A 23,547-nucleotide genomic window follows, 5' to 3' on the forward strand; every position below is an offset into this window, starting at 1 on the left:
AATCTTTCTCTGTGGAATAATCAGTGCTGACATCAGTCTAGCTTCCCCAACTAAAATGTATGCTTCTTGACGGCAGGAAGTTTGTCCTTGGCATAGCTCCAGGCTTTAAGACAGTGCGTGCTGCACAATATGGACTCAATAAATGTTTGCTGAAGGCCTTAAAATCGAGAATGCAGTTTTAAGTTGAGAGAACGGCACAGAGGAAGAGATATTTTAAGATCAAATAAAAATCATGGCTTTTCAAATTAAGGAAATGCCACACCTCAGCCTGTATTTCAAACCTAACCAAGAAAGAAGGCAGGTAAGAATCAAAGGAAGGGAAGGAGTACAACACTCTCAAGGAAACGAGAAATAACAGAGATGGAGAAAGGCAGAGAAACGGGGACTTACACGAGTGCTGGAGACGAGGTGAGGACACGATCTAGCTTGTGGAGAGCTGGAGTGAATGGTCACAACCAGACACGGGAGGGGAGTGGCACGACATTGAAATCCAACACCTACCCTATCAGTTCAACATTACCAGGGAAGACCTTTCCAATTCCAAATTCATTTCGGCAGCCCCCTTTTTAATGCCTGAACCTCCTACACCAGAAGGGGAGCAGGCAGAGCAGACTGTGAGGCAAGGGCTCATCTCTTCAGGGCTAAGTCCACTGTGAACTCAACTCAAATTCTTCTTCTCTGACAAGCAGCGCCAAGTGCCCCCCCTCGCTGAGGATGGGCTCGGCAGCGGCGTATCAGCCACTGTGACTCAGGGCGTGACGCGTGTGCGGAGGGCAGGCTTGCCTTCCTGTGCTCGGGTCACAGGAACACGGAGCAGGGCAGATGGAGCAACGCGGCCAAGTCCAGCCAGGCTCCAGCGCGAGCATCACCCAGCCAAGCCCGCCGGCTTCCTGCAGAGGCACAAGTGAGGATGTCAGCTTGATGAGACTTGAAGCAGCAGAAACACGAGCAGCTGTCCTTTCTGAGGCTCCAACGGGAGGACGCAGGCTGGGAAACGCTCTGCCTTCTCTGCCCTATACCCAGAGCCTAGCCGTTCTTGCTTGGGACACGGCAGGGGTTCAATAGACATCTGTTGCGGTACCTGTGTTTCTTCTCAAACTCGTGACCTGCAATAATAAAGCTGAACAGAACTTAACCTCATTCAGTCGTCAAGCACATGGGCCAGTTTCAAAAAGGACTAGAAAGCGCTATCAGAGGTCATCAGGTGACCGAGCACCAAGGTGGGAACAACCGCCTGGATGTGAGCCTAGGCCTCATGAATTACTGGCCAAATAAGCTCAGGCAGAAGTCAGCTCACCTTTCTGCCTCATTCCTCCTGTGTTAAACGGTGCTATGAATAGGCGCTGCCTCACAGGACAGTTGTGTGGATTAAGAGATGGATTTCAAGCACTTACAACCTCGCCTGGTACATGACAAACACCGCATCTGCACTTTGTTACTATTATCAGCATTAAGACGATTTGGCAAAGTTATTCATCTTCTTGGCCTGCTCCTCCCATCACTTCGTATCTACCTGTTCTCACTCCCATCTAATCTCTGTGCATAATCAATACTTCTGTAGGTTTACATGCTAAGTGCTGATATCCATCCCATCCACCTTCCTTCCACCAAGCATTTTAAGAACTGCTGATTCTGTTCTCACTCAGGCTATCATTTGCCCCTTCTCCACCTGCTCAAATCAGATTTGTTCCTCAATGTTCTGCCTAAATACCACCTCTTCCAAGAAGTCTGTTCTGATCACCCTTCTCAGAGGGATCTTGTAGTCTTGACTTGCTTCAGTTAGCAGTTCATCAATTACACTTTCACTTTCCACTTTTAGGAACGTATCCTTCCAAGAAGTCTGTTCTCATCACCCTTCCCACAGGGATCTTGTTGTAGGTCTTGACTTGCTTCAGTTAGCAGTTTATCAATTACACTTTTACTTTCTACTTTTAGGTACGTACCTTCCCATGATGAAACTATAAGCTCCAAGAGGACAAGACCCCAATTGTGAGGCTCATTTTCTGCCCATTCCCATTCCCAAGTAGTAATAGGCAAGCAATAAGTATTTGTTGAATAACTGTATTTAAAATGCTTCTTTAGAAAGGCTCATCTAAATTCTAAAACAGCTTTATTGAAAATTCAATAAGTTAGTAAAGAAAGGTAAAAACCAGTTACAATTCAACACTAGTCAGATATTTTAAGGGAAAAAGAAGGTTGCATGTGAAAAAGAAAGACACTTGATTTATTGCATTAAAAAGCTTTATTTAAAAGTTCTGATATAAGCCAAATTAAACCCCAAATCGACCGCTATACTTAGACAGCTCCTGAACTAAATGGTACTGTTTGAGTTGTGTGTTTTGTTAAAGGAGGTTATTTGCTATTATCACCACCGCCTTAAAAGTAGTTCCAGAGCAGAAGCTGGTATTATAATACACATCAGATACTTCAGATGTCATCTTCCATGCAGAAGTTAAAAAGCAAACAGGCTTTTCTATTCTGTGTGAGTATAAAAACCATTTCAGAATAGGGCCTGGTTGCCTTTGATGCACAAGGTTTAACTATAAAGGAACTCGCGGGTGCTGTGTCCCTTCATTCAAGCAGTTCGCTGGTTCCCTCCAGCAATACCACTGCTGTTCCAACACTGTTCAGGACGATACTTTGGGATTTCCCCTCATCTGGTGCTAACCAAAGGAAGCAGCTGATCAAGCTAAGGGACAGCCTATCACAAAATGAGATCATAAAGCAATGGAATAGTTTCCCTAGTGGGCAAGTGATTGGAAGACCCACTTCACAAGTATTCTTAGTCACAGCATCATGTACGTAAAATGATGCAAGCTCTGAATTCTGGCGCGTGTGAGGATAAATTAAGAATAGCTTGTTACTTTATAGCTACACCTTGAGTTTCATCAGAGGCAGCAAATCTAACAGTGTATCTAGTGAGTCCTTCTGGAAATTGCTTCAGCAGATGAGTCCAGCAGCCTGCCAAAGAGAAGAGGGCATGTGTCATCCTGCCGAGGTTCTCCGTGCTCTCTTGGAGGATGGGCCTGGGGCCCAAGGACCTAGGTTCCCGGCGGGGAGGGAGGCTTCAGCTCCACCTAAGGAAGACCGTTCTAACAGCTGCAGCTGCTCAGCATCTGAGTGGACCGTCTGGTGAGGTAGAGTCACTGGAAGTGTTCAAGGAGGAAGGACCACCCTGGTAGAAGGGGCTCCTGCATTTGTTAAGAGGCTAGGCTGGATGAACCTCTGGTCTCTTTCAATTCTGAGACTCTAGGGAATTCCCTCAGGGAATTCAGAAGAGAATTCCTAAAAGGAAAGGAAAAGTACACATATGTATACTTTTAGAATCCTCTTGAGTTTCTTTTTTTTCAAAAGGTACAAAAGAAAATGTAGTCTGGTGCCTTTAAAATGCATATAACACCTTCCTACCACTAATAATTAGGAAGGGTCCATTATGACTTCTTTATAAAGAAAAGATGGACAATTGCATTTATAATTTCTGTAAATATTTTAGAAAAAATGCTTAAAATCTAGTAGTCAATGCCCTAGAAACTTTATAGATTTTTAAGTAATATGCACAGATACAAATACATTATGCATTAAATACAACTCACATCTGTGTTTTATTATACTCTAAAATATACAGGAATCTTGATGTACTGAAAGAGTGCAAGTAAATACAGTGTTCAAGCAGTCACTATTTCTATTTACATGCTCAGTAATTCTTCAAAAACCCACAAAATTATCAAATAGATCAAAATACTGTTCTGTGTTTTCACACTTTATATTCAGAAAAACCAGCTGATAATTTACAATGTCATAAAGTTTCCAGTTTCACGATACAAAAAGAATAAAATGAAATTGGGAATCACTTGGTGAAAATTTATGGAGCTCTACCCCGACCTGGAAGACCCCCTATGTAAGTGAAATCATTTTCACTGGGAAGGTGACAGTTACAGTAAAAGCAGACCCATTTATAAATTGTTGTTTAAAAGCCTAACATCAGCTTTCCCCTGCTCTTTTTGTTATCTGAAAGGCAGTCTTCCAGTCTGGCTGGCAATTGCTTCTTTCCCTAAACAGTAGCATGTTATAAACACGCTACTTTAAATGTGAATAAGACCTAAAGGCTTTATTATTTTAAACCTTGCCCAGTATAGAAATGCCTTCCAAGAGACCTGATGATGTTAACTTATGAGTAGCAAGGGAGTTTTTCGTTTTGATTCTTCACTAAACAATGACAACAAAAATACCCTAATCCACTGTGGAGGCACAGGGGTGACACAAAGGTGACGAAAGTGTACCATCCAAAGTAGTGAGGCTGAGAACGCCACTCCCCAGGACCACTTGGCTGCAATAGGGTGAAAATCATCCACTTCCTGATTTTATGAAATTTCCTTCTTCGAGGAAATTCTTTACATTTTCAAACAAAAATAGTTCAGTTTTAAACCTAAACCATTCAAAACCCGGCAACCAACAGCCTGACCCCAATCTATCATGTGTCTACATCACAAATATTTTCACCCTGACTGCACCCAGTCAGCTGGTTTTCAATTCTAATATTATAAAAGTTGGAATTTTAAAATTTTTATGTAAAAGAAAAAAAAATGTAAAAATACATCAGCTTTCTCTCATGGTTTAATACATATTAGAAGGCTTTCAGATGTTTTCTTTTAAAAAAAAAATCAACATTGAAAACCAAATCTCAGCTTCATTTTCAGAAATATTGCAGTTTGGTTTGGATAATGTCTAGCTTCACCCGCTCCAGTTTCCGCAAAGTGGTGCTCCACTGAAACCCGAGTTATCTGGTCCTTTGGCAATTTGCTGCGCATGTCATGCCTATCGTACCAAACTTTTATTGCCCTTAGATTCAGTTGTAGCTTTATTGATAAAATTGAAATCTAGTGTCCTTATCTCTTCTTTCACGACAGTGTTGCTTGTGTGAGCAGATTAGGGTGCAGTGTCCCAAATAATTCCCGGCACTGCAAAACCAAAATCCACAATTTCACAAGGCTATGTGCCACCAAGTGTTCTCCTCTGGTCAAGTCTGTTTCAAGATTCTAGAAGTTCCTTTTGTAAAATGTGCCTTTAAAACTCTTCTTTCTAATGTGATCATATTTCTTCTGTTTGCGCACTCTGCCATCTCTCTTAGGTTGCATTTGTATGTGAGTAAGAAAGTGCCTTTTTCCTGAAAAAGCACAGTTTGAAGCATCAGTGTCAGAACGCCTCCCCGGGTCTCTGGCTCAGCCTGTCAGTAGGTCTCTGAATCGGAGTCATTGAGCTCATCCACATCGGTGTATAAGTACTCCTGCTCCCCGCCGATGTTGTTGAAGCTACAGTAGGAGCTGGGTTCGTTTCTCATGATGGGCAAGGCTTCGAAGCTGACGGTTTTCGAGGTGTTGGTGTAACGGTTAATGGCATTGAATGTCAGGGATGATAAAGGGCTACTTGACGAGACAGGCATCATGGTGGCCAGAATGAGCGCGAGGCAGTCCGCCACGTCCTTGTTGGGGGCACAGGCCAGAGCTGGGGTGTAGCCTGGAATTAAAAACAAGCTTAAAAATCACTCATCCTGAGACTCATCTCACTAAAGAAAGGCAGTGAGCCTACCCTGGTCTTCAACCCCAGATATATTTTAAATTACTTGGCTTATATAATAAGCTGGCTTAATTAGAATGATTCAGAACTGTGTAATAAACAGTAAAAGAGGAAAGTCACAGAAACCTAGGGTGGGAGGAGACCTAACAGACTGCAGAGGAAACCGAGGTCCTGGATGGATGGTTCCTCCACCATCTCATAACTTATCTGCAGCCATCCAAGTTCCCAGATGCTATCAGGCTAGAATAAGGGGGTTTATCTGGTAAAAATTCATTCAGAATGGTGGGGGAGTTTTACCGTTAATTTGCAGTTCTGTAAAGAAGGGTTTACATGCTGAGAAACCTAAATGTGCACAGATCTGTGAATGAGGCTCTGAGCTGGTGCTCAAAATATGCATGTTACCAATGAAAACACATGGCCACCATTTAACTTCTTTTGGGGTCATAGTCCATTGAGAAAAACATAAAGTAAACATGTTTAAAGTTCTTAAATCAAACAAATATTTCCTTTGTTATATGTTCCCTTCTTCAGCAGAAGCCTGAATTTAAATGCTGGGCTGAATGAATCACAAGCTGGAATCAAGACTGCCGTGAGAAATATCAACAACCTCAGATATGCAGATGACACCAACCAAATGGCAGGAAGTGAAGAGAAACTAAAGAGCCTGTTGGTGAGAGTGAAAGAGGAGAGTGAAAAAGCTGGCTTAAAGCTCAACATTCAGAAAACTAAGATCACGGCATCTGGTCCCATCACTTTACGGCAAATAGATGGGGGGAAAGTAGAACAGTGACAGACTATTTTCTTGGGCTCCAAAATCACTGAGAATGGTAACTGCAGCCACAAAAGTCAAAGATGCTTATGCCTTGGGAGGAAAGCTATGACCAACCTAGACAGTGTATTGAAAAGCAGAGACATCATAGGGTCCATCTAGTCAAAGCTATGGTTCTTCCAGTAGTCATGTACCATAAAGAGAGTTGAACCATAAAGAAGGTTGAATGCTGAAGAATTGATGCTTTCAAACTGTGGTGCTGGAGAAGACTCCTGAGAGCCCCTTGGACAGCAAGGACATCAAACCAGTCAATCCTAGAGGAAACCAACCCTGAATATTCACTGGACGGACTGATGCTGAAGTTGAAGCCCTAGTACTTTGGCCACCTGATATGAAGAGCTGACTTGCTAGAAAAGACCCTGATGCTGAGCAAGACTGAAGGCAAAAGTAGAAGGCGGTGGCAGAGGATGGACATGAATTTGAGCAAACTCTGGGAGACAGTGGTGGACAGAGGAGTCTACTGTGCTGCAGTCCACGAGGACACAAAGAGTCCTAGCGACTGAACAATACCACCACAACCAAGTATCTGTGCAACAAACTGGAAACACTTGGTTGGGTCAGGAAAGAAGACAGTGAAAACACAGTCTAATTAAATCATCAACCTCTCTTGCTACTGGAGCAATTTATAACTGGATCATTAATCTGAAGGTTAGAACTGATTACAAAATAAGATGGGTACTTACTATGACCTGCCAACTTTGGACCCTGATTACTATCTCATATTGCAAAGTATGTAAGAAGACATCAGGTCACAGGTGACCTTCATTGTCATCTGTTTATTATCCTTTACACATGGAAAAGCGATACAAAACCTTGAAAATGACCAGCAAAGATTGCCTATTGGCTATTTGATTTACAGCCTCATGAAGGCAATGGCAAGCCACTCCAGTACTATTGCCTAGAAAATCCCATGGATGGAGGAGCCTGGTAGGCTGCAGTCCGTGGGGTCGCTAAGGGTTGGACACGACTGAGTGACTTCACTTTCACTTTTCACTTTCACACATTGGAGAAGGAAATGGCAACCCACTCCAGTGTTCTTGCCTGGAGAATCCCAGGGACGGGGGAGCCTGGTGGGCTTCTGTCTATGGGGTCACACAGAGTCGGACACGACTGAAGTGACTTAGCAGCAGCAGCAGCAGCAATGTGACCAAATAGTCGGACACGACTGAGCGACTGAACTGAACTGAATGTGACTAAATATCTTATATAGGTTAGCAATTTAGGCTCTTCATTTTAATCTATATTGCTTCTTATTTCCAGAAATATAATTTGCTGACAGTGAAAGTTTCTTTTAAATTAGGTAAGACTGAACTTATCTTAGTGGGTGGTACCACTCACTTCTATGCATTTCATGACTATATTAAAGTAACAATTTCCAAATTTCTATGTCCAACCTAGATCTTGCTGACTTTGGGCTCCAGGTCCATATGTCTATATCCAATTACTCACCTGGAGTTGCCGGGGAGCCTTCTCATGTTCCTAAGTGAACCCAGTTCTTCCTCCTACGTTCTCATCTTAAACAATGGCCTCCCCTGCCCTGCCCACATCGCTCCATGCCAGACTGCAGGCCACGTCTTCCCTCCCCAGGCTCCGATGAATCCCATGAATCCCCTTTTGATGGGATTCACTGGAGCCTGGGGAAGGAAGAAACATCAACGTCCTTTCATTTGCAACATCCCTGCCGTAATTCTGCCTACTCCCTCCTCCCACCCTGACTGTGAACTTGTTACCTAGTCGAGACTTGCTCCCTTTCAGACTAGCTTCGGTCTCCCTGACACAAAGATCCTTTGCCACTTGACCTGAGACTCTGGTGTGGTGTAACTTGGTACTCATGCTGCCCTGTGTTGTATCTCTATTAAATATGCCACTGTCTCACCTTAGAAACTTTTCTCCCATATTTTTACTCGTCCTTTGGATTCTGGCTCAGAAGGCACTTTGCAGGGGAGACCTTCCCTGATATCTCTCATGGCATTCTAGGTTTATTCTAACTGAACTTCTTCAAGGGCCTCTGACAGACTGTTTATTCTCACTGCTGTTCAAGGCAGTAGGCTGTCCTGGACCCTACAGTGTGTCTGCAGGACTCAGCACACCATCACCTACACACACCCGCTGAGCTCGATGTGGCCAGGGGCTCGTCTAACCACTCAGAATAGATCTGTGCGCACAGACTCCTGTCCTCATATGTTAGAAGATACGCTGTGTGGAAAGAAGGAAAAGGAAGGACTAGAGCAGCGTGATAAGAACTGAGAATGCGATGGGGGTGATCAGCAGGCTGTAGTATAAGGAGGGTGGTCGGGATGGGATTCACTGAACAGATGACATCTGAGCTAAGATGGAAACAGGTGAAGGGTTTAATCAAAGACCACTGGCAGCAGAGTGCTGGAAGCTGGAAGAAAGATGATGATGCATGTCCACCGTCACGTACATGGTGTGAGGAGCTGGCGTGGCAGAACTGGACAAGGTGGGGAAGACGAGGAGACAAGTGGAGTGGTAACAGGAAGAGCGGACCCGGTCGGCCCCGAGAGATCATCTAAGGACCGTCAGTAAACTGAGGCGTGGATGAGCGGCATCTCCCCACGCGTTTCTCTGGCTTCAGTGCTGGGCTTCTGGGGAGCACAGGCCTACAGCACTCGGGCTTCAGCAGTTGCGGCTCCCGGGCTCTAGAGCGCAGGCTCAGTAGTTGTGGGCACACGGCACATTGGATCTTCTCGGACCAGGGATCGAACCTGTGTCTCCTGCACTGACAGGCAGGTTCTTCATCACTAAGCCACCAGGGAAGCCCCTTCCCAAGTATTTTAAAAGGATCCTGGCCAAGGGTGGTAGTAGATGGGGAAAGTGGACATACTTGAATATACTTTGGAGGTAGATCAATAGTACATGCTGGTGGATTGTGCCCTGGGTATGAGGGGGGTCAAGGAGCAATCGCAAGGATGGGAATGGTCATCAGCTGAGCCAAGGATAGCTGTGCAGAGAGCAGGCTTGGCAGGGGGGAGAGAGGGCCAGCAGTCCAGTTCTGGACCTGTGCATTAGATATTCACAGGGTACGCTATCAGTCGGGCAGCCGGAGATGTAAATTTACACATTTCCAGCACAGATGCAGTGTTCAGAACCCCAGAACTGGATGAGGTCACCCAGAGAGTGAATGTAGGTAGTGTTGTTCTTCAGTCACTAAACTGTGGCCAGCTCTTTGCAACCCCATGGACTGCAGCACGCCAAGCTTCGCACTCCTTCACTATCTCCCTGAGTTTGCTCAAACTCGTGTCCATTCAGGGATGCTATCCAAACATCTCATCCTCTGTCGCCCCCTTCTCCTTTTGCCTTCAATCTTTCCCATTCAGGGTCTTTTCCAATGAGTCTGTTCTTTGCATCGGGAGGGCAATGTATTGGAGCTTCAGCTTCAGCATCAGTCCTTCCAATGACTATTCAGGGTTGATTTTCTTTAAGATTGACTGGTTTGATCTCCCTGCTGTCCAAGGGACTCTCAAGAATCTTTTTCAGCACCACAGTTTGAAAGTATCAATTCTTGGGTGGCTCAGCCTTCTTCATGGTCTGACTCTCACATCTGTACATGCTTACTGGAAAAAAACCCACAGCTTTAACTATATAGACCTTTGTTGGCAAAGTGATGTCTCTGCTTTCTAATATGTTTGCCAGGTTTGTCATAGCTTTCCTTTTAAGAAGCAAGTGTCTTTTAACTTCATGGCTGCAGTCACCATCTGCAGTGATTTTGGAGCCCAAGAAAATAAAGCCTGTCACTGTTCCCCCTTTCCCCCCATCTATTTGCCATGAATGATGGGACTGGATGCCATGATCTTAAGTTTTTTGAATGCTGAGTTTTAAGCCAGCTTTTTCACTCTCCTCTTTTGCCCTCATCAAGAGGCTCTTTAGTTCTTCTTCGCTTTCTGCCAAAAGAGTGGTATCATCTGTGTATATGAAGTCATTGATATTTCTCCTGGCAATCTTGATTCCAGCTTGTGATTCATCCAGCCCAGCATTTCACATGATGAACTCTGCACAGAAGTTAAATAAGTGGGGTGACAATACACAGCCTTGACGTACTCCTTTCCCAGTTTTGAGCCGGTCTGTTGTTTCATGTCTGGTTCTAAGTGGCTTCTTGACAAGCACACAGATTTCTCAGGAGGCAGGCGAGGTGCTGTGAGCCACACAGTCAAAGGCTTTCGTGTCGACAGTGAAGCAGAAGTAGATGTGCAGAGGCTAAAGGTATGAAGTGCTGAACCTGAGAGCCTGCTGACAGTAACACGTTGAGGAGAAGAGAGAAACTTAGCGAAAGAAACTGAAGACAGTCTGGTGGGAGGAAAGCTGAGAAAATGTGCAGTCCAGAAAGCCACGTAAAGAAAATGCAAAATAAATGGGTATACCTGAAACTAACAGAACGCTGAATGTCACTTACACGTCAATTAAAAAAATCAGTAAAATAAAAAATACTCAGTTCCAGTAAATACAGTTATTTAACAACAAAATAAGAAGTTACAAACCCTCATCTTGTTACTAATCCAAGGAACCAGATATTTGTGAATGAAGAACATCCCTAAGAAGGACACTATAATAAACATCATATGCGTTCTCTCTGACCCTCCTCCTCATCCTGCCATAAGAGATCTGCATCTGCTGGTCCAGGGAACAGCGTGCTGCAAATGCAAAGTATGGAGACTACTTGCGGGAGTATCAGACAATAGCTATGAGAGACTGCAACCTTCACATCTGGTCTTTAACATACATTTTAAATTCCACATTAAAAGCCTATTCCTAGAAGGAAGGAATAATCAGTTGTGTTGAATTCTGTATGTCCAGTCAAAGCAGAGTTGATTCCTAACACTGTGGAGGTCACTGGTGGTCTTGCTGAGCACAGTGCTGTAGTGTGGTGGGGGTGAAGGTCTGACCAGAGGGGACTTAAGGGATGAAGAAAGAGGAGAAGAACTGGAGACAGAGGGAGAAATGACTCCCGAGGAACTCTGCTGCAAGGGGGGTGGGGAAACACGGCCGCAGCAGGAGCAGAGGGAGTGTGAGAGGTGTCAGGATGAGAAATGGTGTTTTTCTGCAGAAAGACCCTATAAAAGCCATTATCAGAGGACACAGAGCAAAGAGATGCTACAGTGACCGCCTCGGGCAGGCAAAGAGGATAGCACCAGCACAAGGGCGGGAAGACTAGATCCTGATAAAACCTGGCATTCGAGTAAGGGCCTTGATAGATGTTTGCTGAAAGAACAAACTCTTTGAATACTAAGATAGCAAAGGTGGTATCACTAAACCAAAGTTAATAAACCCTAACTCTGACTTGGGCTTCCCAGCTGGCACAGCTGGTAAAGAGAATGTGCCTGCCAACGTAGGAGACCCAGGTTCGATCCCTGGGTCGGGAAGATCCCCTGGAGGAGGAAATGGCAACCCCTGGAAAATCCCATGGACAGAGGAGCCTGGCGGGCTATAGTCCATGGGGTCGCAAAGAGTTGGACTCGACTGAGTGACTGAGCAGGCAAACACAACTCTGATTTAACAGGTAAATGAAACTCAGGAGTTCACCTGTTAGATGGACTTTCCCTGTTTCTCCTGCCCTTGTTCCCTTTGCACAAGTATTAACTCCAGCTCTCCTCTCGGACCAATAAAAAAATCCCCAAGTCTCCTTTAAGTACGGATCACTGAAAGGCCAACGCCTCTAACAGGTTAGGGAAAGAGGAAGCGGACGCTACTCACCATTCTCATCGACCGCAAGCACGCTCGCCCCTTTCCCCAAGAGTTCTTGAACCACCATTGTCAGCCCATTCCGGGCAGCAACATGCAGAGGTCTGGAGAGAAAACAATACGTGCACACGTCCGTGTGCGCAGGCCACGCACGTGTGCGCCCACTCTCTACCCTGGGTGCTGAAGACCACTGGCGCTAGGCTGTGGAGACCCACAGATGCAGACCGGAGGCCCCTGGCCCCGACGGCGGTGACGAGGGGAGCGAGGCCCGGAGCGTCTGTCAGCGCTGCACCCAGCACCGGCCATCAGCAGCTCCCACGTCCACCAGACCCTCGTGCCAGTTTCCTTCAAGACCAGCGTTTAGACACATTAACTAACTAAACTGCATTCTTAAGTTGTTTTAAGAAATGTGGTTGGCAAACACATGTATTAAACAATAAAAACTGTAAACTGCAATAGCACAAGTGCCAACAGGTTTGAAAACAGTTTACAGGTTCCATGACTCGTTCTGGACCCGAAGGGACCTGACTGAGACCTGAATGGGAACCATTATTGTAAGATTCTTCTCTTTACTAAGTGGGAACCATTCTTGTAAGATGCTTCTCTTTACTAAGTCTCCAAGCAGAACAGCAAATGAAGATAGTGAGGAATAACGGGAGGTGCTGGGCCAGGATTTAGGCTGTCACCCAGGACTGGCGGCTCACATTAAGAACCTGATTATTTCTGAAATCTCTCTAGCTACAGACACTTATAAAACTTTTTGCCTCATTTGTTGTTAAGTGTATTATTCCAGTTGGTTGCCATAAAACACACAGAATAGTATTACTTTCCACCATAAAACTGGATTGACAAACAACCTATTCATTTCAAGAATAAGGTTTCAATTCAAAAACTTTTAAAATAATGTCTTTTAATTATGATTTTAGAAATGAGTTTTGTCAATTATAAGAACTGTTTTTTATTTTTTAATTGCTTCTGTGACAGACTGATTCTAATCATATTAGAAAAGAATTCCATTAATCATTTTTATAATTAAAGGTCACAAGGTTTACTAGACACTGGAAGTACTCACGTTTGCAAAGCTGCGTTGGTTGCATTGATGAGGTTTCTATCTGTTATCTTTTCCAGTATTAACAAGGCACTAGTTTCATGACCCTAAAATTATGACAAATAACTCTTAAAAACTTCAGCGCCATCAAAGGTAACTTTATACTCAATACACCCCAGTCTCTGTCCACATTACATACACGTATATATCACCATTCATATGCATTTTCTTGGTTAATGTCTTAAATGTACATCTAAACATGAATTGGTGTAATGGGGTTACAGAAGAGGACAAGAATATTTAAGATTAGAGAGATTAGAGAAAGACAGTGATTACACTTAAGCCTCTGGTCCAAAACTTACTTGGCTTACTGGAAACTTCATATACCATGGTGCTTCACACATAAGTAATTTTTTTCCCCCAAGAAATCTGATGCCAGTGATTATTAGACAGGTTTGGTCCCTAGCTCTGTTCATTTTAGTTAAGTGGAAAAACCTTAAATGCCACTGTCGATATTAACAATCAAAAAATAATGCTAAGATGTGTACCTACCTTACTGCAAGCCAAATGGAGGGCGGTGTTTTTACTGTTGTCTTGTAAAGTCAGATCTGCACTAGCACTGCTCACCAGCATCTCTGTGAGGAAAAAGTGTATCAGCTCTTTTGTATATGAACATACACCTCAGATTACTAATAACTCACTGTAGAGAAATGAAGACAGAAAGGAAAAATATCCGTCTGTCAGAAACGTAAGTGTAAAAACACACTGCAATAGAAGGTCTATATTATATTCTCACGTGTGTCTGTATGTGTTGTATAAGGAACAGACAAGGACAGCAGCAACTGCGATTCATTCTGTGAGTGCTTACTAAATTTCAGACTGTTTAACTACTCTAGATTTACAGTGACTCTAGATTTACACCTCTCAAAACAACCCTATGAAGTGGGCACTGTTATTTCTGTCACTCTACAGATGGAAACACTGAGGCACGAGCCCACTCGGTTGGCAGACCTAGGACTCACACTCAGTCTGACTCGAGAGTCACGTTTCTTGACCATCCTAACACTGCCTGCTAACATAAGGGCAAGTGAAAATACTGTGGGCCTAAAAGAAAACACGAGTGTAGGCAGGTAAAAGGTTTTAAACCTGAGGAATGGGGAGACAACGAATGGAAAATTCAATGAACCAGAGTCAGATGGAAGCTATATTATACATAAGCAATATTCACACTTAGAACAATGAAAGCCTCAAAGCGGTTTCTTTACCAACTGTGTTTGTCTGTCCATTCTCTGCAGCCATCATGAGGGGTGTTTTCCCAGAGGAATCCACAGAGTTCACATGAGCGTTATGGCTGAGCAGGAGCTGCAGACACTCCACATGGTCTGTGAAAGCGGCTGCGTGGAGAGGAGTTCTGCCCACAGAGAAATGCAAAGATTGGGCTAAATCTGTGCATGTATATTCTTAATTATGACAAGCAACTTTCAAGGATTTACATACTAGGCTATAAAACCATTGCCCGGATACAAATAGGCTTACTAATTCCTGCCACAAAAATTTGTATTTTTGATAACTATTATTTAGGTAAACTAACATCAGTTCAGTTCAGTCGCTCAGTCGAGTTCGACTCTTTGCGACCCCATGAATCACAGCACGCCAGGCCTCCCTGTCCATCACCAACTCCCGGAGTTCACTCAAACTCATGTTCATCGAGTCAGTGATGCCATCCAGCCATCTCATTCTCTGCCGTCCCCGTCTCCTCCCACCCCCAATCCCTCCCAGCATCAGACTCTTTTCCAGTGAGTCGACTTGTCGCATGAGGTGGGCAAAGTACTAACATAAATAAGGGTAAATTATGAAACTGCCAAAAAAAAAATTACATCATTAAGGGAAACTTGAAAGAAACAAATCCGGCCCCAAATACTGTGATCTATTACAACTGTTAGACTCTTTGTAATTAGAAATCTGTTAACTTTATTAAAAACAGTCTTTAGGGGGACTCCCTGGTGGTCCAGTGGTTAAGAATCCACCTTGCAATGCAGGCAACACGGGTTCGATTCCTGGTTCACGAACTAAGATCCCACATGCCGCGGGGCCTATGTGCCGAGACCCGACACAACCAAACACATGAAATAAAAAAAGAATCCGCCTTGCAATGCAGGGGATGAGAGTTCAACCCCTGGTGGAGGAACTAAGATCCCACTGAGCCTGTGAGCCACAATTCCTGAGTCCACACACTCCATAGGCTGCGTACCACAACTCGAGTCCTTGAGCCACAACGAAAAACCCTGTGTGCCCAATTAAGACTCAACACAGTCAAACAACAAATAAGCAACAGCAACAGAGAGTCTTCGGGCGACAAGCACGTGCTAAGTTGTTTCAGTCACGTCTGACTCTTTGTGGCTCTATGGACTACGGCCCACAAGGCGCCGCTCTCTATGGGGGTCTCCAGGCAAGAATACTGGAGGGGGTTGCCATTCCCTACTCCAGGGCATCTTCCTGACCCTAACATGAGTCTCTGCCATCTCCTGCATTGGCAGGTGGGTTCTTTATCATGCATGCCACCTGGGAAGCCCAACAAGAAAGTATGTTTTTAACAAAGGGAAACCTTTAGCCAGTTTTCCTGGTCAAGGTAGAAAAGCCTTTTATGTGAATATAATTAAGATTCTGTAACAACTTATACTTGTAAATATAAAACCAACCTTTTGGTAATAATGGGGTTTCTTTAAATTCTCCCATATTAATCTAATAACTAATGAAATTTTCTACATGGTTGAATTCCTACCTTCCTTTTGAATCTGTGGCGTTCACAATGCTGGAGCCTAATGTATCAATTAACATCTCAGCAGCACCTTCGTTGTCATTTATTCTGTGAAGGTAACAAGGTGATCACTCTCAAAGCTAAGCTTTATTTCTTAAATATTCAAATCAAACCCGATTCATTCTGCCTTTACTTACACAGCACAATGCAATGGACTGAAAGCATTTCCTTCTGTTTTCTGGAAAACGTCTTGTTCTAAAAGGAGTTCTACACATGTCTCATGACCTAGATAAGTAAATGGGAATCAGATATTAAAATCCCAAGAAGATGCTGAGGCGTCCATACATATCCACATATCCCAACAGATTAAAAAAAGGCTTTACATGGATTACAAGTAGTCAGTTCAGTTCACTGAACCCATTAAACATCAATCACAGTTTTAGGCACTTTGAAATCCAAAGTACAACTTTAGCAGTTTATTATTGACATGACAAATATTTACTTTGTGGGGGACAAAAATTAGTCTCAGTTTTTCCATGGTGACCAATTAGAGTTATCTGGGCATTATTTCTTGAAATGACCTATTTACATATAATAGTGTAACTTTCAAAATAATATATATTTACGTAACAGTGCTGCTTTAGTAGCTAGGTCACGTCTGATTCTCTGCGAGCCCATGGACTGTAGCCCACCAGGCTTCTCTATCACGGATTTTCCAAGCAACAACAATACTGGCATGGGGTGCCCTTTCCTCCTAGGGGATCTTACCGATCCAGGGATTGAACCTGTGCTCCTGCATTGGCAGGCAGTTTCTTTACTAGTAAGCAACCAGGGAACTCCTATTTATGTAGCATAATTAACTTCAAAAATTTTCTGCTTATAGGAATGAGCTGATGGTATTATTTTACAGAAGTGATTAGAGGGAAAAAGCACACGCCCCTGTCTTCACTCCCAGTTCTACTCCCTAGACCTATGGCCTTAGCAGTTCCAGAACATTTTTAGGCATGTACAACTCCATGTACATAAACACATACTTTTTCATTTTTATGCAACTGGGACATTCTGCAACTTGTTTTTTACTTAAAAAACTATGTCTTTTCAAAGTAGTATACGTAGACATCCTATTGCGGAATGTCTGGGAGAACGTCACAGTATCAGAACATATCATAAATGATTTAATCTCTAATTATGGATTTCGAGGTGGCTGCTAGTTTTTCTTTGTGATATTATCATCAATGTTATAAATCAAATATTTCAGATCTTAAAGAGAAAAGTATTTATTTCTTTTGTATTTCCAAGAACAATTTTCTGGAAATGATATTGCTGGGTTAAAGGGCAATTACTGATTACTAGTAAGTATCAGGTCCACAATTTTTCCTTTTTTAAACAATTTTATTTATTTTTGGCTATGCTGGGTCTTCACTGCTGTGCAGGCTTTTCTCCAGTCGCAGAGACCAGGGCCTACTCTGCACTCGTGGTGTTAAGGCTTCTCATTGCGGTGGCTTCTCTTGTTGCAGAGCATGGGCTTTAGGTGGCTCCAGGCTCTAGAGCACAGGCTCAGCAGTATTCTCTATTAGGGACTGAACTCGTGTCTCCTGCACTGACAGGTGGATTCTTTACCACTGAGCCACCAGGGAAGCCCCCAGGCCCACAGTTTTTAATAGCAACTTTAAAAACGGGAAACCCCAAACCTCAGATTTTCTTAAGCCCAATTTTCAAAGCCAGGGTTTTAGTAAAAGTACCCCCATTGCTGTATTAATAATGGAAAATTAAATGTTGCTTCTACCTTGTTAGTCATTTGGGATCCACATTAGGAATAAAGTAGATTCTTAAAGAGCCTCTTAATTTATTTCCATGGCTTAATATTTGGTTAACAAAGTGATGCTATATTTCTTTTCTAATTACCCTAGCATTCTCAAACAACAGTTCAACTTAATTGTTATGCTATAATCGTTTCTACCAGGAAAAGAAAGTAAGTTTTAGGAAACCTGTGGTTATGTTCCATCACCTATGAGTTCTTTCATCTAGTGGTTCTCAACTGGAGCAATTTTAGCCCTCAGAGGACATCTGGCCACATCTAGAGACATTTCTGCTTATGACACTGGAGACGGGGCAGCGAAGTGCTGTGGCATCTAGTGGGCCAAGGGCAGGGCTGTTGCTAAACCTCTTGCAAGCACAGGACAGTCACAACAAAGGGTTAAACGTCGTCTGGCCCCAAATGGCAACAGTGCTGAGAAACCCTGCTTTAACTCGCCCTCTCCAGATGTTAACTCATGGCCAAGAAGTAGCGAAGGACAATGGTCCAGTATTGATTTGAGGGTTTCCTATTTTCCTGGGATAGCAGTTCTCAAGACGTGGTCTGGGACCTCCAGGGTGGGAGTGCAAACTATTCTTTTCTTAAAACAAGCCATCAAAGAAAATTGCTACTGTATTTTAATAGTTATGTTTCATAAAAATGCTATTTATATTAACATGTAATAGATTTATTATTATAAATATCCTTAAATTTCTCAGTCCTAATTTACCATACAGTAAATATTCATAGCTATAAGCCACAGGTCCTGAAATGGAAAGATGAGAGAGTCACCGCTTGAGCACTGTGGACAGCTAAAAGGGAGTCCTGGGGCCAGCAGTCATCACTGGATCATGTTAAGCTGAAAAACTTCACTTTGTGTCCTGGTTTATAAAAGGAGGAGAAAACTGGTCTCATGTTTTAGAGGGATATTTTGAAGATACTTACAAGCATCAAAAAATCTGATACATTTTTGAAAGGAACACATGAAATCATGTAAATATTCTTAGTTCTATGACTAAATGATTCCACAAACCAAAAATCTGAATGTTAAAGCTGAGTATGTATAACCAGTTCTCTTCTAAAGTGTTGCCATCATTCCATTTTAAGAGACTGTTTTCTGTTCTGTTGGAGTGCTTCCAATTTTCTTTTCAGCTGTACAATTACTAGTCAAAGTAAAACTATTTACATATTCTACTCTCAGAATGCCAAAATTATAAAATAGCCTTTTGGCTGTAAATATGGTATTAATTTTACACTGCCTTTACATTCTCTGTACATAGAGGCAACACACATCTAATTCCTTCTAGCTCAATTCAGAATCATTACCAATTTCTACTACAGCCTGGAAATTAGACACATCTGTTATGATCTTTAAATGGCAACCCAGCATATAGTTTGGGCAAAATTTTGTCTTGCACACAATGTGCTCAGAGAGGCTAAATTCAGCAGTGATGGAGTAGGGAACTCACTTAAAGAAAACCATGTTCTCCAGAAGGACCTGGCAGGAATGTTATAATGATAAATACCAACTCTTCAAAGGACAATTACAGCAGTATTTTTACAACTAAATGCTCTACCTGAGGAAAAATACCTTACTGTATGATGTTTCCAAGAGCTAATTCTCACTGATGCAAAAAAAAAAAAGCAATAAAAGTCTGCTTCAAATAGTTTTATTTCACTGATTTCTTAAATAAATTTCGCATCTCTAGATGTCTTACTCCTATTTGATTTTCCCTATACTTGTAAGATGTCAAATTACATTGTAAAGCAAAGGAAGAGTTGAAATCCAAAGGTTTTTATAGTTTCAAACCTGCTCTGGCTAAAGATCTGATATAGCAAAAAAAAATGAAACCGACTAAGCTTTTGAATTAGCAATATATTAAACTATTCAAGTTTTCCATGGTACCATCAATATAGTGATGGTGTGATCACTCACCTAGAGCTAGACATCCTGGAATATGAAGTCAAGTGGGCCTTAGGAAGCATCATTACGAACAAAGCTAGTGGAGGTGATAGATTTCCAGCTGAGCTATTTCAAATCCTAAAAGATGATGCTGTGAAAGTGCTGCACTCAGTATGCCAGCAAATTTGGAAAACTCAGCAGTGGCCATAGGACTGGAAAAGGTCAGTTTTCATTCCAATCCCAAAGAAAGGCAATGCCAAAGAATGCTCAAACCACCGCACAATTGCACTCATCTCACACACTAGTAAAGTAATGCTCAAAATTCTCCAAGCCAGGCTTCAACAGTATGTGAACCACGAAATTCCAGATGTTCAAGATGGATTTAGAAAAGGCAGAGGAACCAGAGAGCATACTGCCAACATCTGCTGGATCACAGAAAAAGTAAGAGAATTCCAGAGAAACATCTACTTCTGCTTCACTGACTACACTTAAAGCCTTTGACTGTGTGTATTACAACAAACTGGAAAATTCTTAAAGAGACAGGAATAGCAGACCACCTTACCTCCCTCCTCAGAAACCTGTATGCAGGTCAAGAAGCAACAGTTAGAACCACACATGGAACAAAGGCCTGGTTCAAAATTGGGAAAGAGTACGTCAAGGCTGTATACTGTCACCCTGCTTATTTAACTTCTGTGCAGAGTACATCACATGAACTTCCGTGATGAAGCTTAAGCTGGAATCAAGACTGCCAGGAGAAATATCAATAACCTCAGATATGCAGATGACACTACCCTTATCGCAGAAAGCAAAGAGGAACTAAAGAGCCTCTTGATGAAGGTCAAAGAGGATAGTGAAAAAACTATAAAACTCAATGTTCAAAAAAGGAAGATCACAGTATCTGGTACCATCATGTCACGGCAAATAGATGGGGAAACAATGCAAACAGTGACAGGCTTTATTTTTGGGCTCCAGACTCACTGCAGGTGGTGACTGCAGCCATGAAATTAAAAAATGCTTGCTTCTTGGAAGAAAAGCTATGATAAACCTAGACGATATATTAAAAAGCAGAGACATTACTTTGCCGACAAAGGTCTGTCTAGTCAGATTTATGGTTTTTCCAGTAGTCATGTAGGATGTGAGAGTTGGACCATAAAGAAGGCTGAGCATCAAAGAACTGATACTTTTGAACTGTGGTGTTGGAGAAGACTCTTGAGAGTCCCTTGCACTGCAAAGAGATCAAACCAGTTAATCCTTAAGGAAATCAATCCTGAATATTCACTGGAAGGACTGATGCTGAAGTTGAAGCTCAAATACTTTGGCCACCTGATGTGAAGAACTGACTCATTAGAAAAGACCCTGACACTGGGAAAGATTGAAGGCAGGAGGAGAAGGGGACGACAGAGGATGAGATGGTTGGATGCCATCACTGACTTGATGGACATGAGTTTGAGCCAGCTCCAGGAGATGGTGATGGACAGGGAGGCCTGGCGTGCTGCCTCCATGGGGTCGCAGACAGTCAGACATGACTGAGCAACTAAACAACAACAACAACAATCAATATTCAGAGTTGCAAAATGATCAAATGTGGTCAGTCCTCAAGAAGAGAGCAATGCTTTCTCAGAACAAAAGACGAGAGCTCTCAATTCTGATACAAGGATTAATACAAAAATTAAAATAGTGTGTCTAGAAAATGCTCATGAAAATGTTTGATTAAATTATTAATATAACTTTGCAAGATTCATATTTCTCCTCTTTTACTGCAACTCAACAATTATTTCTCAAAATGGTTCCCAGTAAAAGAATCACATGAAACAGTGTATTACAAAAAGATAGAAGCCTCCTCTGTGGCAAGGCAGTTAGCTGAAGTTTAGAACAGCCACTATATTTATTTTTTTTAAGCAAATGGATTTTATATAAAGAGGTAATTTCTATTTTCTGTACATTTTGAGGGAAAGTTATTAGAATTGTCAGCTAGTTTTGTAGATATGTTCTTATGACTAACAATAACCTGAATGCTACTCTGAAATTCAAAACAACAAATAAAAAATCCCTCATATCCTTGATAATACCCTAAGCACACACATTGACAGAATTGACGTTTTACACTGTACATAATATAGTCAAATGTTATCTAAGATGAGCAAATCTCTCAGTGTGCTGTTACTTAAATTATTTTAGTGACATTTCAAAAGCCAAATCCTGTTTTTAACATCTGTCCTTTAAAAATAGCTTTATACTTCTCTCACTGACCTTTGGTGAGATTACCTGTGAAAATGACTAATGGTGACAATTACTCTCCTGGAAGCTAAAAGTAAGTCTGTCATAACCATGCAGCCAAGTGCACTTAACTGTGAAAGTATCCAAAAGTTTCTAGTTTCTACTTGTATGATCTATTCTACTAGGACTTCATTCTCTTAAAATGTTGAACATTCACGTTACCGTTGATATAAGGATCTTAAACTTGCAGAGTGCTCAGAAAACAGGCAGAGTGCAGTCTAGAATTTGATACATTCTCATGGAAGTCAGAATGTGTTACAGTTAGCTGTCTCTCTGTGGTATACAACGTAGCCGGCAAGGGATGTGGGTCTGTCTGTGTACTTAACCATTGTAGCAGGCCCAGTGAAGTGCTGTGTATCCGTGATTGTCCACCATGGCTGGATTTGCATCCATAGATGCTGCTGACTGCAGAAGAGCTCCAAGAACACCGATGTGTCCACAGGCAGCTGACAAGTGTATTGGTGTCCGGCCCCTGCTATCTCGAAATAAGCAGTTAGCACCATGTTGAAGTAATGCATCCACACACTCTTCATGGCCTGTGACTGCCTGAAAGGAAAATTTTTGCATGCCATTGAATACGCTATGTTGGGCACTACATGCCAATGACAGCTAATTAGGAATGTTAAAGTCCGTATTCCCCACGTCCTCTCACCAGTCAAGGAATTTATCATATTTTGAGTATTTTTTTTTTAAAGTGGCTTGAGACTTTAGTTACAGTGGTGATTTTTTTCAAAATAAGAGTAATATGAAACTAGGAAAAAGGGCCTTTTAATTGAATGAAAATATTTCAAAGGTGAAAAAGTTAAGATAAAAATGTGTAAGAAAGAAATGTATAAGACTACTCAAGATTTTAGGGTTTTAAATTTTTGTTTCAATATTATCTTTCTCTGGATTAAGTTGTGCTTTGTGGTTGCTTAAAATCAGAGTTCAAAAACTGAGACAGTGAAAGAAACAGTTAAAGATTATTTGGTAAAAACTTAATGAAGAAAAATATAAACACAGCCTCGTTCAGTTTTAGGTGAAATGAGGTCATAAAAACTTTCAGGAAAGAATGCTTCTGCTTACCCCTCTGTGCAGGGCCGTCCTTCCCCACCTGTCTTTGGCATCGACGTTTGCGCCTTTGTTGAGCAGTGAGTACACGCAGTCTGTGTGCCCGTTGAGCACAGACAGCATCAGCGGAGTCCTGGGCAACAACAGGAGCAGCTCCGTCACCACTGAGACCTCACCCGTGAGAGCACACTGAGCTGGCCTGCTTTCTAAACAAGTCTTTCTGTGACACAGCTTTAAAGTGTACTTAAAAAGCTGTACTGGATGTTACTCAGTTACACACTATGCCAGACTTACCAAAATAGGGGCAAAAGTATGAAGACTGAAAATCTGTCTTAGATCCTAAAACTAATTAAAAAAAAAGACGAAAACTTACTGTCCATTTCCATCTTGAATATCTACTGCATTCTGTGGTTCAGCATTTCCTATTAGTAGCCGTAAGCATTCTGAATGACCATTTGTTGCTGTAAGGGATGTTTACAAATTTCAGCAATTATATATACATATATAATGATAAAGTAGAAAATGTCCATCTTAAACCACATTTTCTTGATATAATTTTAGAATATTCATTGAATTTAACAAGAAAGAAAATGCTCATGTGATTTCGCTTTCTGAT

The 23,547-nt window shown here is 42.2% G+C and overlaps 1 protein-coding gene across 4 annotated transcripts in view; it reads right to left on the bottom strand.

Moving 5' to 3' along the window:
• Positions 1 to 3,578: 3,578 nt before the first annotated feature.
• ANKRD28 (ankyrin repeat domain 28) overlaps positions 3,579 to 23,547 on the bottom strand; it is a 222,136-nt gene continuing 202,167 nt past the window's right edge. For all 4 annotated transcript variants that reach the window (XM_055416713.2, XM_088835279.1, XM_055416703.2 and 1 more), the window contains 10 exons: positions 23,305 to 23,392; positions 22,947 to 23,064; positions 22,208 to 22,427; positions 16,104 to 16,191; positions 15,931 to 16,014; positions 14,414 to 14,559; positions 13,701 to 13,783; positions 13,173 to 13,255; positions 12,113 to 12,204; positions 3,579 to 5,514 (listed from right to left, as the gene is read on the bottom strand). In XM_055416713.2, coding sequence (XP_055272688.1) covers positions 5,228 to 5,514; positions 12,113 to 12,204; positions 13,173 to 13,255; positions 13,701 to 13,783; positions 14,414 to 14,559; positions 15,931 to 16,014; positions 16,104 to 16,191; positions 22,208 to 22,427; positions 22,947 to 23,064; positions 23,305 to 23,392 — 1,289 coding nt within the window. In that variant the 3' untranslated portion in view covers positions 3,579 to 5,227. The remainder of the gene's footprint in view (positions 5,515 to 12,112; positions 12,205 to 13,172; positions 13,256 to 13,700; positions 13,784 to 14,413; positions 14,560 to 15,930; positions 16,015 to 16,103; positions 16,192 to 22,207; positions 22,428 to 22,946; positions 23,065 to 23,304; positions 23,393 to 23,547) is intronic.

Source organism: Moschus berezovskii, chromosome 1, assembly GCF_049115385.1.
Source record: "Moschus berezovskii isolate FMDL1 chromosome 1, NW_MosBer_1.0, whole genome shotgun sequence".
Classification (NCBI taxonomy): Eukaryota; Metazoa; Chordata; class Mammalia; order Artiodactyla; family Moschidae; genus Moschus; species Moschus berezovskii.